The 14,552-nt window shown below is 39.6% G+C and overlaps 1 protein-coding gene across 2 annotated transcripts in view; it reads left to right on the top strand.

The window, feature by feature from the left end:
• Positions 1-14,552, top strand: part of LOC133544370 (neurobeachin-like protein 1) — a 154,622-nt gene that overhangs the window by 134,398 nt on the left and 5,672 nt on the right. Inside the window, exons 53-55 of one of the 2 annotated variants that reach the window (XM_061889607.1) lie at positions 3,116-3,277; positions 3,348-3,496; positions 9,799-9,934. In XM_061889607.1, coding sequence (XP_061745591.1) covers positions 3,116-3,277; positions 3,348-3,496; positions 9,799-9,934 — 447 coding nt within the window. Of the gene's footprint in view, positions 1-3,115; positions 3,278-3,347; positions 3,497-9,798; positions 11,036-14,552 lie in introns of those variants that run through there. The other variant, XM_061889606.1, reaches the window with a different exon arrangement.

The raw sequence follows: 14,552 nt of genomic DNA, 5'->3' as shown, positions 1-14,552 counted from the left end.
TTGCGTCTCCTTAGTGAGTGTTTCTTAACCATTGTTGGGTCGCCAGGACCCCTTAGAGCAGAAGTCGGGAACCTCTTTGACTGAGAGAGCCATGAAAGCCAAATATTTTAAAATATATTTCCATGAGAGCCATATAATATTCTTTAACACTGAATACAACTAAATGTGTGCATTTTTAAGTAAGATCCAACAATTTTAGAGTATAATAAGTCTGTTTTTCTTTTTAATAACATTGTTATTCTGAAGGTAACCAAGAATTAATAAAATACTTCTTACCATTAAGGCGACTTCTGGTGGTGCATGGTTTTGCTGATGGCTTTGTAGTCTAGTTAATACGTGGTTATTTTTAACATCATCATCAATATTTATCGCAGACCTTAAGATCCATTTAACATATAAAAACACAATACAAAACATAAAAAAAAAAAAAAAATAATAATAATAATAATAAATACATTTAAAAAACATCGTAATGACCAGCGGAATTATTTGTTACTTATCCTGTTAAGCAATGTTGTCAGAGTTATTTGTTGTTGAACCCCAAGATGCAGAGACGGAGGCAGGCATGGTATAGGAAAACCTGATTTAATTAAAACTACACAAGAACAAACAAAAAGCACGCACGTGGGCGGAATAACAAACTAAGAGAGCTAACACTGGGAGCTAGAAAAACAAAAACAAACTTTAGCATGGAAGCTAGAGGATAACAAACAGAAAAACTGGAAATAGCTAATGGCTAACAAAAACAGCTTACCGCTACGACGACCAGGACAAGATGTAGCACGACAGGTAATAGCTGAAATGATGCCAGACATGACAGGTAGCAAAGACACAAGAGTGACATGAGGTAACAACAATACAAATGACAATACAATGATCCAGCAACTGACACAAGACAAAGGAGGTACAAATAGGAGCGAGCTGATTGGCAACAGGTGTGGCCAGGTGTCAATCAGCCGCAGCTGAGGAGGAACACAGCACTCAGGGAACAAGACAGGGAGCTGACAAAATAAGAGCTCTAGGCAGGAACTAAGGACAAAATACTAAACACAGAGTAAACCGACAAATGCAGAGGAAAAAACTAAAACACAGACAAGCTGTCAGGGGAAAGCCTGACAAATGTCAGCTAAGATTTATCTAAGAGCCAGATGCAGTCATCAAAAGAACCACATCCGGCTCTAGAGCCATAGGTTCCCTACCCCTGCCTTAGAAGACCGTCAAAAGTACCAGTTTCTCAGCTGTTGGCCGCAACGGTCCTCAGTTATATTACACTTTTCCACCACTTGGGGCGGTATAGCTCGGTTGGTAGAGTGGCCGTGCCAGAAACTTGAGGGTTCCAGGTTCGATTCCCGCTTCCGCCATCCTAGTCACTGCTGTTGTGTCCTTAAGCAAGACACTTTACCCACACTGGTTTAATTGTAACATAGATATTGGGTTTCACTATGTAAAGCGCTTTGAGTCACTAGAGAAAAGCGCTATATAAAATATAATTCACTTCACTTCACTTGTGGCAGTTATGACAATAAAAAACAAACAGAAGAAGTCTAAAACTAAAGTCATAGAAAAGTTTCTTCAGCGCAAAAAATATGACCAAAGTTTAATTTTATTAACAATTTTGTTTAGAAACATAATCGTTATCAATTTAACTTATTTTAGCACAACATATTGTATGTAAATTTATTTTTCATCAGTATTTTGTTAGTCCCTTCTTATGCAGTACAAGTACTTTGGTTAGTATTCTTCTAATCAGCCTGACATAAGCCCAAAGTTTATGTGTTAAATAAATAATACTGTGTGTGATTAGCACATGATTTCATATCATTTGACAGGGTAGTTAACTGGAAGTAGGTTAGATATAAATATTGAATGTGATAAAAATCAAGAATAAGATATATCAGTGTTAATATTTGAATTGGGCCCCGAGGTCAAAAAGTAGAGAAGAATAAGGAGTTAGCTTAGTCATTTAACGTGGTCTACATGAATATGCCAAATATGTGCCGATCATCAGATTGCTCACAATACTGGGAGGAGCAAATGTAATTATTTTGCGCACACAGTGTGATTTATTAAGGCTGAAATTATTCTGCGGCCGCTGTTTTGCGTTCATAGTTCGTACGTCTGGAAAGGCCGTGCAAACTGGCTGTGAGAAAGGCGTTGATCACATTGTGTATGATTGTCAACATTTATGGACTGTCATATGTAAAAATATTAGACATATAGTCTATTCAGCAATATCACTTTATGATTTTATAGCTGCTGGATGAAAGGCCGTGCAAACTGGCAGTGAGAAAGGCATTGATCACGCTGTGTATGTTTGTCAACATTTATGGACTGTCATACGTAAAAATATTACACATATCGTCTATTCAGCAATATCATTTCATAATTTTATAGCTGCTGGATGACTTTAAAGGCTGATTAAAACAAATACAACTGATGCGTTTGGTGTCTGCTGGCGTTCATATTTTTCATATAGAAAATATATTTTTAACCTATGGAAAAAACGTCTTGCAATATGCATTTTATTCTGTATGGAACATTCAAGGGTATGCTCGAAGTTAGTGCCAGCATCTTCCATCAGCGGGGTGGTAAGAAAGTGGGTTCCAATGTAGATGCACTGCAGTTCTGCGTCTAAAATGCCCATCAAAAGTGGTACATGTCTGTTGCATGTTTCAAAACAAGACAAAACACCAAAGGTGGGAGCAGGATAACATGAATGTGCAGTAAATGAGTGTCTTCATGGTTAAAAGCTGCGTAGTATAAATTGATTAACGTGGACCCCGACTTAAGCAAGTTGAAAAACTTATTCTGGTGTTGCCATTTAGTGGTCAATTGTACGGAATATGTACTGTACTGTGCAAACTACTAATAAAAGTTTCAATTTATCAATCAGTACACGCAAAAACCTCATTTAAATAGGGTGGTCTTTACCTGTTAATTACACGCATAGTACACACAGTTTTATGGATTGCACGTTGTTCAACGTAAGCTATCTTAGTAAATCAGGCCCAAAATGGTGTTTATTTGAAAACTGTGGGAGGGCACCAACCCCTTGTTTTAAAGCTGGGGGGCCTCGACCCACTAAGTGCTCTCGTTCTCCTTCTGCGTGCATCAGAACGGGGTCGTGATCATCCACACGGTGCGCAAAGGTCAGTACGTGCGTTGCTTGCGGCCGCCGTGCGACAGCTCCTTGCCGCTCTCCGTCCTGCACCTGGCCGTGTCCTGGGAGGGCCACTTGCTGGTCCACACCTGCCTGGAGGGCAAGGCAACGCTAAAGGTGCGGCGATAGCTTGTGTTCGCCCAAACATCGCGGACGGGGAATGAACTCCGTTGTCTTCCTGTTTCAGGATAAAAACGCCCTCCACCTTTACTCTGTGAATGGAAAACCACTTTGCCGGGAGCCTCTGAAGGAGCAGATGACGGACATGTGCGTGTCTGGGGAGTCTGTGGTCATTGGCAGCGAGGAGGGCTATCTGTCCATTAGAGACCTGTACAGGTAAACTCAAAACACGTGTTTATTGAAGTACATGTACAGTGGTATGTCTACTATTTTTGAGGGGAAAAAACTCCCTTCGGACCCACTGGATATACTAGAGAACAGGAGTGTTCTGATCATGGTTTTATGCTGCCGATTCCCATCATTCATTTGTTCAGTCGTCCATATCAAACGGTCCAGTTTGTCAGGAGTTATTTGTTGTTGACGAACCCCAAGATGCAGAGACGGAGGCAGGCATAGAATATGAAAACATGATTTAATTCAAACTAAACAAGAAGAAACAAAAAGCACGCACGTGGGCGGAATAAACTTAAGGGAGCTAGAACTGGAAGCTAGAAAAACAAAAAAGAACTTTAGCATGGAAGGTAGTGGATAGCAAACAGAAAAACTGGAAATATCTAATGCTAACAGAAACAGCTTACCGCTACGACGACAAGGACAAAATGTAGCACGACAGGTAGCAGCTGTAACAAAACGACATGACAGGTAGCACAACAAAAGTGACATGTGGCAACGACAATACAATGATCCAGCAACTGACACAAGACAAAGCAGGTACAAATAGGAGCAGGCTGATTGGCAACCGGTGTGACCAGGTGCCAATCAGCCGCAGCTGAGGAGGAACACAGCACTCAGGGAACAAGACAGGAAGCTGACAAAATAAGAGCACTAGACAGGAACTAAAGACAGGAGATACTAAACACAGAGGAAACAGACAAATGCAGAGGAAAAAACTAAATCAGACAAACTGTCAGGGGAAACCCTGACACAGTTGCCCTGAGATGATGATCCATTTGGGTGATCGGCCAATATCAAAACATTTTCACAATCAATGTTCCCTACAGATGTCAAACTCAGGCGCATATTTGTAACAGTGTTAAAGTTTTTTGTACGGCCACTCTCTGTGTGACCTGTATGGCTGTTGACCAAGTATGCCTTGCATTCCCTTGTGTGTGTGAAAAGCCATAAATATTGCGTGACTGGGCCGGCACGCAAAGGCAGTGCCTTTAAGGTTTATTGGCGCTCTGTATCTCTCTCTACATCCGTGTATACAGCGGCAGTTTAAAAAGTCATAAATTTTACTTTTTGATACCGATAATTATGAAACAGATACCGATAATTCCCGATATTACATTTTAAAGCATTTATCGGCCGATAATATCAGCAGTCCGATATTATCGGACATGTCTAAAACTTATGTTTTTATGTGTTATTATGAATTTGCACTAAATTAGTTTTGCTTACAATTTCGTTGTACAATGTACAATGACAATATAGATATATTCTATTCTATTCTATTCTATTTTAACAGTTATATATTTGCTTGTCACCTTTATGTATGATTTATTACATGAAAAAAATCTAATAATCAAGTGTATAGGCAATAATGTAATAATATGAGGTGAAAACTGGTATACATTTATATCCATCAATCCATTTCCTACCGCTTGCAGTCAATGTTTTTTGTTGTTTTTTTTTATACCATTAATCACAGGTTATTGCCCGCAAGCAATATTTTAATTAATTTTTAAAAAGTGTCCCTCTGAAGGCAGCCATTACTGCGATGTGGCCCTCAATGAAAACGAGTTTGACACCCCTGCTCTAAGGTGCGCACCTGTGCAATTGCGCACTGCAAATGCGTCCTCTGCGCAGGGCAAATATATGCCACGCACAAAATCAGATTAAAAAATAAGCTCATAACAATTTTCAGTGTAACTGACGACAAGAGGCCACAACAGAGAAAGGTTTTCGTCATCACTGTTCAATTATTGTAGCGTCTGTCGAGACGCTTTAAGGAAGACATGAATTCCATCGATCACTTTATTCAGCAAAACCCTTTATTGTCGGCCATAAACACAAGACCAAAAACATTGGTAAAAAAACGTTTCTATTTAGCAAAACTGGTCATACAAACCAGTCCAAAATCAACTTTGTCATCTGTCATATCAACGGCTCGCTCTCTCTCACCTGCACCTACATATGCACATAAGGCACTGAGCCAGTGATGCGTTTACAGCCGCACAAAAAGTCGGACAACTCCAACACAACACACAGTGTGTAATTCCAGGGCGTTACACTATGATTTACCAATCATATGTGTGCTAATTCTACTGTCATTCATTGAGAACTTAATGTATTCATATTATTCATGAAATGCTTTTATTATTAAAGGCCTACTGAAATGAGGTTTTCTTATTTAAACGGGGATAGCAGCTCCATTCTATGTGTCATACTTGATCATTTCGCGATATTGCCATATTTTTGCTGCAAGGATTTAGTGGAGAACATCGACGATAAAGTTCGCAACTTTTGGTGCTGATAAAAAAGCCTTGCCTGTACCGAAAGTTGCAGACGATATGCGTGTGACGTCACGGGTTGTGGAGCTCCTCGCATCGGAACATTGTTTATAATCATGGCCACCAGCAGCAAGAGCGATTCGGACCGAGAAAGCGACGATTTCCCCATTAATTTGAGCAAGGATGAAAGATTCGGGGATGAGGAAAGTGAGAGTGAAGGACTAGAAAGAAAAAAAATACAAAGAAAAAGACTACAGTGGGAGCGATTCTGATTCTAATTTACTAGGATAATTCTGGAAAATCTCTTATCTGTTTATTGTGTTACTAGTGTTTTAGTGGGATTATATGGTCGTACCTGTACAACCTGAAGGTCGGCCCCGCACCTTTCTTCAGCACCAGTCGACGGGTGGTGGCGATGCCCATCACTGCCCTTCGCAAGGGACCCTCTTCGAAACACAATCTTTCGAAATGATCGCTGCATAATACACTGTACTTTATGTGTGTGGTCCAATCCAACCATGTTCGCTTGACTGCTCTGTTCCATATTAAAGCATCACCGTCATCTTTCGGGAATGTAAACAATGAAACACCGGCTGTGTTTGTGTTGCTAAATGCGGCCGCAATACACCGCTTCCCACCTACAGCTTTCTTCTTTGACGTCTCCATTATTCATTGAACAAATTGCAAAAGATTCAGCAACACAGATGTCCATAATACTGTGGAATTACGCGATGAAAACAGACGACTTATAGCTGGGAACGGTGCTGGAACAAAATGTCCTCTACAATGCGTGACATCACGCGCACGCGTCATAATACCGAGACTTTAGCATGATACTTCCGCGCCAAATTTAAAATTGCAATTTAGTAAACTAAACCAGCCGTATTGGCATGTGTTGCAATGTTAATATTTCATCAATGATATATAAACTATCAGACTGCGTGGTCGGTAGCAGTGGGTTTCAGTAGGCCTTTAAAGAAATACTATTAAAAATATATATTTTACAAACAGGAATGTACACATGATCCCATGCTTGCCTCTCATTGTGCCACATGTGAATTTTTTAATGGGAACTAAATGTGATCTCTGAAAGGGGTACAAATTATTTCCAAAGCAGGACCTCCACCCAGACAAACAATACAATATTTATTTTTATTGATCTTGTTAGTGGGCCAAAACACTTGTATAAGAAAATAATCTCATGGAAATGACTGCTGTCAGTTGATTATAATAATAAAAACTGTAACTTGTTATCTAGTCAGGTTTGGGACAGGTGTGCTGCTGGTGTGGCCACAGTGTGCACGTCTGATGTCACTCACATGTTCTCTACTGAATGCTCAAGGAATTTTTGCGTTTGCTTACGCACCTAAAAAAATAGAGGGAACTTTGTTCACAATTATTGTATAACCATAAAAAATACAATTTAAATTATTTCCGTTTTTTTTTAATTATTACATACTGTTGTTAGAGCAAAACAAAGTCAATAATAAAGCAAAAACTAATATATACATATAGTAAGGTTTTTTAATGGAAAAGTGGAATAAAAGATCAAAAATGTGAAATGTTAGAAGAAAAAGTTGCAATGTTGACTCTAATAACACAAAGCTTGCATGCAAGCTGTTTTATGTATTTTTTCTTTCATGGTTTTTCTTTTTTCATTGCTCAAAAAATAATAATGACTCAAAATCAATGTTGTTATAAATTATTGACCTGTTCAAGGCTCCAATTACTTCACATCCAATGTTCCTCTTTGAAAAAATGTTTTGTGGAAAACATTGCATATTGTGTGTTTGCCATATCAAAAAAAAAATGTCTTTGACAAAAGGGCATAAAACATCTGCTCCAATTTCGTTGTTCTTTGAATCTGTTCACTGCAATAATGACAATAAAACTCTATTCTATTCTATTCTAAACAAACAAAAAACAACAACAAGAAAAGATAATAAAAACAACCTAAAGTCAACAGCTGGATCCGAAGTTAATATATACACTTGGTAGAGTGGCCGTGCCAGCAACTTGAGGGTTGCAGGTTCGATTCCCGCTTCCGTCATCCTAGTCACTGCCGTTGTGTCCTTGGGCAAGACAATTTACCCACCTGCTCCCAGTGCCGCCCACACTGGTTTGAATGTAACTTAGGTAATGGGTTTCACTGTGTAAAGCGCTTTGAGTCACTAGAGAAAAAGCGCTATATAAATATAATTTACTTCACTTCACTTTAGGGTTGGAAGTTTTAAAAAAAAATTGTAATTATTATTTTCAACACTTTTAATAATTTTAGTTGTTTTTTTTTAAATCTGTCATAGCTCAAAAAATAATACTGAATGGTGCTTTGAATCATAGATTTATTACATAAAATCAAATTTTCCACTTTGAAAATATTGCTTATTTTGTATGTTTGCCATAAAAAACAGGGTTGTAATTGACAAAAAGGGCAAAAAACGTTTAAAAAATGTTTTACTTTATAAAAATTTACTGTAGATATTCAATAATAATAAAAATAATGATACATGCCCTATTTAAAAAACAAAAACAAAACATGACTTAGATATCATTGGGTCCTTGGGACCAAACTTGAGGGGAGCCCTAAAGGTTAAAAAAATGTATATAATAGACTGAACATACGTCCTTTTTTCCCCGGACATGTCCTCTTTTGCGGGTCTGTCCGGGGTGTCGGAGCGGGGTTTCTTAAATGCCTCAAATGTCCAGTGTTTTGTGTCAAGGTTACGTGTATTTCCAATGTACGTACAGGTTTAAGAAAGGTTAAAAACAAAACAAATCGTGAAGGTGTGCGGTGGTGAAGGAGGGGCAATGACCGAGAGAGCGAGAGAAGGAGGTAGTGGATTGATTGTTAATCAAGGCATATTTAGTCAACAGCCATACAGGTCACACTGAAGGTAGCCATATAAACAACTTTAACACTGTTACAAATATGTGCCAAACTGTGAACCCACTCAAAACAAGAATGACAAACACATTTCGGTAGAACATCCGCACTGTAACACAACAGAACAAATACCCAGAACCCCTTGCAACACTGACTCTTCCGGGATGCTACAATAAACATCCCCCCGCAAGTTCAGATCCATGAAGGAAAGAAGGAAGTGAATGAATGTTTATAACTGAATACATTTACATATGCATACAAATTTGTCTTCTTTTTATATTTCTTTTAATGAATTAAGTAACGTTTATGACGACCTTTTTCCAAAACACAATATAGAATGTGAGATATAACAGGACAATGCATACAAAAAAAGTGGGACCCCAAAAATGTACCTTGGGACCCCATTTTTATGACTCGATGGGGTCCATGGGACCCCATTTTGAAAATTCCTAGCGCCAACACTGCTGTCAACAGAGAAGAAAAAATTATTTCTTTAAATAGATATATTATTTATAAAGCAAGTTCAAGTATCATTGGCAAATTTTCGCCTAGTCCCGGCCTTGGCACGCATATATGTGTCCTCTTTTTGGGATTTCACAATATGGTCAGCCGATTATATAATCTATTGGTTTTGGTAATGAAAAATATCAAAATGACCCCACATGCTTTAAATTTTTAGTGTCCGGCCCTCAGTAAAAAAAAAAAAGTTTGGATATCCCAATTTTTAACTATGTTAGCGGCTAGCTTAGCGATTAGCATGGCTTCTCGTCTGCTCCTGCATTGTCTTACTTGGTGTGTAACATGTTTAGCCTCGTCTTTCATTACTCCAGGGATAATAATACTTGTGAGACATGTAGTTTATTTGCCACAAGGTGATGATTAGTAACTTGGGGAGCGGCTCCACACTGTGTATAAACACACACAGTTAGCTGCTGGCCCCCTCTTTTAGCCGGGGTACCAAAAATTTGATAATCTGCATTTATCGGCATTGGCCACTCACATACTTTTTGAAGTAACAGATGAGGTGGTGTGTGATTTGAAGACATCTCACATGACATCTATGGCAGGTGATATGGCACAATCACGTGATTATTTCCTGTCTCTCAATTGGTCCTTTGCAGTCTGTCTCTGCGTGGGGAGCCCATGGCCATGCGGGTCCCCGTGCGCTGCGTGTCCGTCACCAAGGAGCAGAGTCACGTCCTGGCGGGCCTGCAGGACGGCAAGCTGATCATCGTGGGCGTGGGCAAGCCGGCCGAGGTAAAGAACTCTCTGAGGAACTACATCGCTCAGAGCCTGGAGGGATCGCCGCTCATGGCCTCCCCCTTGTTGGCTCCACTCCGAGCTCGCTCTCCAACGCGGCTGCTGCACCAGCGGGACCAGCTGGTGTTCAGCTCCACTAATGTTATCCAGAAACCCTAGCAGCTCTCTTCAACCCTCATCTAAAAGCTCCTTGTACTTGGACTCCTTAGGCGTTGACCTTTCATGCTTATTACCAAACGCAGTTTATAACTAGGGGTGTCCCAATCCGATATTGACAACGGGCAAATATCAGCAAAAAAATAAGTAAAATCCCGATACAAGCAGTCCTCCACTGTTTACTTGTGCAAAGCTATTTTAGGCAATTATTTTTGACTCCTGGCCCCAAATTTAGAGAAAAAAATGAGTCTGGCAGCCGGTACTTCTATTTTTAGGACCACTGATACAAAACCTCACAATAATGTCTGATTGAATGCTAAAAACGTTATGACAGACCGTCTAAAAAAACGGAATGGAATTTTCCTGTTTATTCGTGAATGAGACACCAAGAATGTAGATGGATGGATGGATAGTATTTTATTGATTCCTTCAGGAGAGTTCCCTCAGGAAAATTAAAATTCCAGCAGCAGTGTACAGAGTTGATATCAAATTTAAAAAGTAAATAATGGGGGTATAAAAGGAAACTACACCTGTGCACTCGGCGCAAAGCGGTGTTTTAGGGTCAAGACATTTTCAGCTGATTTTGTAAATCTTCATTCCCATCCCTGATGTATCTATATATGTGTGTGTGTATATATATATATATATATATATACTAGAGATGGGTCGGGCGGTTGACATGACGAAAAAATTGATTTTAATTAGATTCGGGCGGGTGGCGGTTGAACCATCCAGAAATATTTGATATACATGGTTCTGGGATCGGTTTCCTTTGCTATTCAAAAAGCCATTTAAGACCCGTGTCATAAAGCGAAGAAGACAATAGGAGACGCTATTATTGTCTTGAATGACTGCCGGCAGTCACCCAGATATCAAGTATTAGGGCGTGTTATGAAGCCATTGGCTTTGTCGCCTTCTACAACATGTACGATCTGCTTGTCAGTCCAGCATCATGTTGTGTGTGGCTTCCGCAGCAACACGCACACGACTGCAAGGCATACTGGGTGACACAGAGTACACTAATGGTTGTGATATAAACAATTTTAACACTCTTAGTAATATGCGCCACGCTGTGAAGCCACACCAATTAAGAACGACAAACACATTTCGGGAGAACATCCTCACAGTAACACAACATAAACGCAACACAACAAATACCCAGAATTATTTGTATTCATGACACTTCCTGACTATGTTATACACCCCGCTAGCAGCAACCCACCCCCCGTGCGTCGGTGAGGTGGGCGGGTTGGGGGCGCGGGGGTGTAAATTATATTCAGGAATTGTAACGGATACAAAGGATTGTGGGTATTTGTTGTGTTTATGTTTACGTTTATGTTGTGTTACTGTGAGGATGTTCTCCCAAAATGTGTTTGTCAATCTTGTATTGTGCGGCTTCACAGCGTGGCGCATATTAGTAAGTCTTAAAGTTGTTTAAATCACAACCATCAGTGTACTCTGTATCACCCAGTATGCCTTTCAATCTTGTACGTGTGATTGCGAAACTGCACACAACATGTTGCCGGACCAACAATCGGTTCGTACATGTTGTTGAGGATGTCTAAGGCAATGGCTTCACAGCACGCCCATACTCTTGTCATCAGGATGAACGCTATTGGATAGTCACGGGTACGTTAGCGGCTCCAATTGTCTCCATTACTCTGTGAAACAGGTTTAAATAGCTCTGTGAGTGGTAAAGGCGGACAACCTCTGATGTATTTCAGCGGGTGGTTGCCGGGCGGGTACGGTCCTGATAAAATGTTGGTTCAAGTGGACGGGGGGTGGATGACGACTTTGGTGACGCGGTTTCGGATGATATAATTGCCTATCCGCGCATCTCTAATATATACACACACACACACACATATATATATATATATATATGTGTGTGTGTGTGTGTGTGTGTATGTATATATATATATATATATATATATATATATATATATATATATATATATATATATATATATATATATATATATATATATATATATATATATATATATATATATATATATGTATGCGTGTGTATGTATGTATGTATATATATATATATATATATATATATATATATACATATATATATATATGTGTGTGTGTGTGTGTGTGTATATCTCTGTTTCCACCATACCGCGGAACCGGCCGGAGAGGGCTAGAAAATTCCATTCATCCATTTTCTACCGCTTGTCCCTTACGGGGTCGCGGGGGTTGCTGAAGCCTATCTAGAAAATAGTTTGCTGTCAAATTTAACCTAACGCGCTGCGTCATTCATTATTGACATTTTCTGTAGCATCCTGTCCCCGAGTTATCGCACAATTACAAATTCAAGGCGCAGCAAGGAGTAAATGCAGGGATAAATAAATGGCCCGTTGTCCATCGGTCCATTGGGAAAACTCTGGGTACTCCCTTAGTTGAACGTTATCGCTGTGTAAAACGCCACATTTGCCAAAATAAACAAATACAGTTGCATATAAATTACCCATACAAAGTCTTAGAAAGTATCCAGTAACAAACGTGCACGCATCACTCAACTTAGCAGCTGGACTTCATGTATTACTGTGGCCACGAGGTGTTGCCAAAATTACCACTCCACTTCAACTTAAAGACAGCATAAGACGGTTATTAATAAATAGTTTAGTGTTTCTCATACTTACCATTGTTCTGTTTGACTCATTTCGCTTGATCAAACCTTCTTCAAAATCCCACACTACCATGGAGTACAAATTCCTGCTGATATCACTTTGAATCAATACTCAAGGCTCCAACATCGGTATTGTATCGGCACACCCCTAGTTATAGCATCTGAGGGAATTTATTTTGGATTTGATTCAATACTCAAGGCTCCAACATCGGTATTGTATCGGCACACCCCTAGTTATAGCATCTGAGGGAATTTATTTTGGATTTGAATCAATACTCAAGGCTCCAACATCGGTATTGTATCGGCACACCCCTAGTTATAGCATCTGAAGGCATTTATTTTGGAGTAGCCACTTTCTAAAAATTCACCCTGATTATATTGCACTGATTACACAGCTGGGGTTTGAATCTTTCAAATTCCGATTCTCCGGGCGGCAATTCGATTCAGAATCGATCAAATTCCTACTGATATCACTTTGAATCAGTACTCAAAGCTCCAACATCGGTATTGTATCGGCACACTCCTAGTTACAGCATCTGAGTGCATTTATTTTGGAGTAGCCACTTTCTAAAAATTCACCCTGATAATATTGCACTGATTCTACAGTTGGGGTTTGAATCTTTCAAATTCCGATTCTACGGGCGGCAATTCGATTCAGAATCGATTCTAGATTCAACACGAGTCCTGATTCAATCTGATTCTCACGATCTATTATTTGGTATAATGATTACAATGAAACTTTTTTAAAGGCTTACTGAAATTAGATTTTATTATTTAAACAGGGATAGCAGGTCCATTCTATGTGTCCTACTTAATCATTTCGTGATGTTGCCATATTTTTGCTGAAAGGATTTAGTAGAGAACATCGATGATAAAATTCGCAACTTTTGGTCGCTAATAAAAAAGCCTTGCCTTTACCGGAAGTAGCAGACGATGTGCGTGTGACGTCACGGGTTGGAGGGCTCCTCACATTCTCACATTGTTTATAATCATAACCTCCAGCAGCAAGAGCTATTCGGACCGAGAAAGCGACGATTTCCCCATGAATTTGAGCGAGGATGAAAGATTCGTGGATGAGGAAAGTTAGAGTGAAGCACTACAAAAAAAAAAGGCGACGGTTCCAGTGGGAGCGTTTCAGATGTAATTAGACACATTCACTAGAATAATTATGGAAAATCCCTTATCTGCTTATTGTGTTAATAGTGTTTAATGAGATTATAAAGTCATACCTGAAAGTCGGATGGCTGCGGTGAACACAGTGTCTCTGGGAGGAGCCAGGATCACAGCTGCCTTTTTGAGCCGCAGGAGGAGGTCGCATAATCCACTAAAGTCTCCGGTAAGAGCCGACTTAATAACGCAATTTTCCCATCCAAAAACTTGCTGGTTGACGTAGAGAAACATGTTCGCTTGACCACTCTGTGTTAAAGCTTCACAACAAACAAAGAAGCACCGGCTGTGTTTCAGTTGCTAAAGGCAGCTGCAATCCACCACTTTCCACCAACAGCATTCTTCTTTGACGTCTCCATTATTAATTGAACAAATTGCAAAAGATTCTGCAACACAGATGTCCGAAATACCGTGTAATTATGCGATGAAAAGAGACGACTTTTAGCCGTGTGTGGTACTGGGCTGAAATGTCCCCTCCAACCAATAACGTCACAAGCACGCGTCAACATAAGCGTTATCATTCCACGACGTTTTCAACAGGATATCCTCGCGGGAAATTTAAAAATGCAATTTAGTAAACCAAACCGGCCGTATTGGCATGCGTTGCAATGTTAATATTTCATCATTGATATACAAACTATCAGACTGCGT

The sequence above is a fragment of the Nerophis ophidion genome, linkage group LG27, assembly GCF_033978795.1.
Source record: "Nerophis ophidion isolate RoL-2023_Sa linkage group LG27, RoL_Noph_v1.0, whole genome shotgun sequence".
In the NCBI taxonomy this organism is placed as follows: Eukaryota; Metazoa; Chordata; class Actinopteri; order Syngnathiformes; family Syngnathidae; genus Nerophis; species Nerophis ophidion.
Note: the sequence above shows the minus strand (reverse complement) of the source record. Positions and strands in the feature narration are given on the sequence as shown.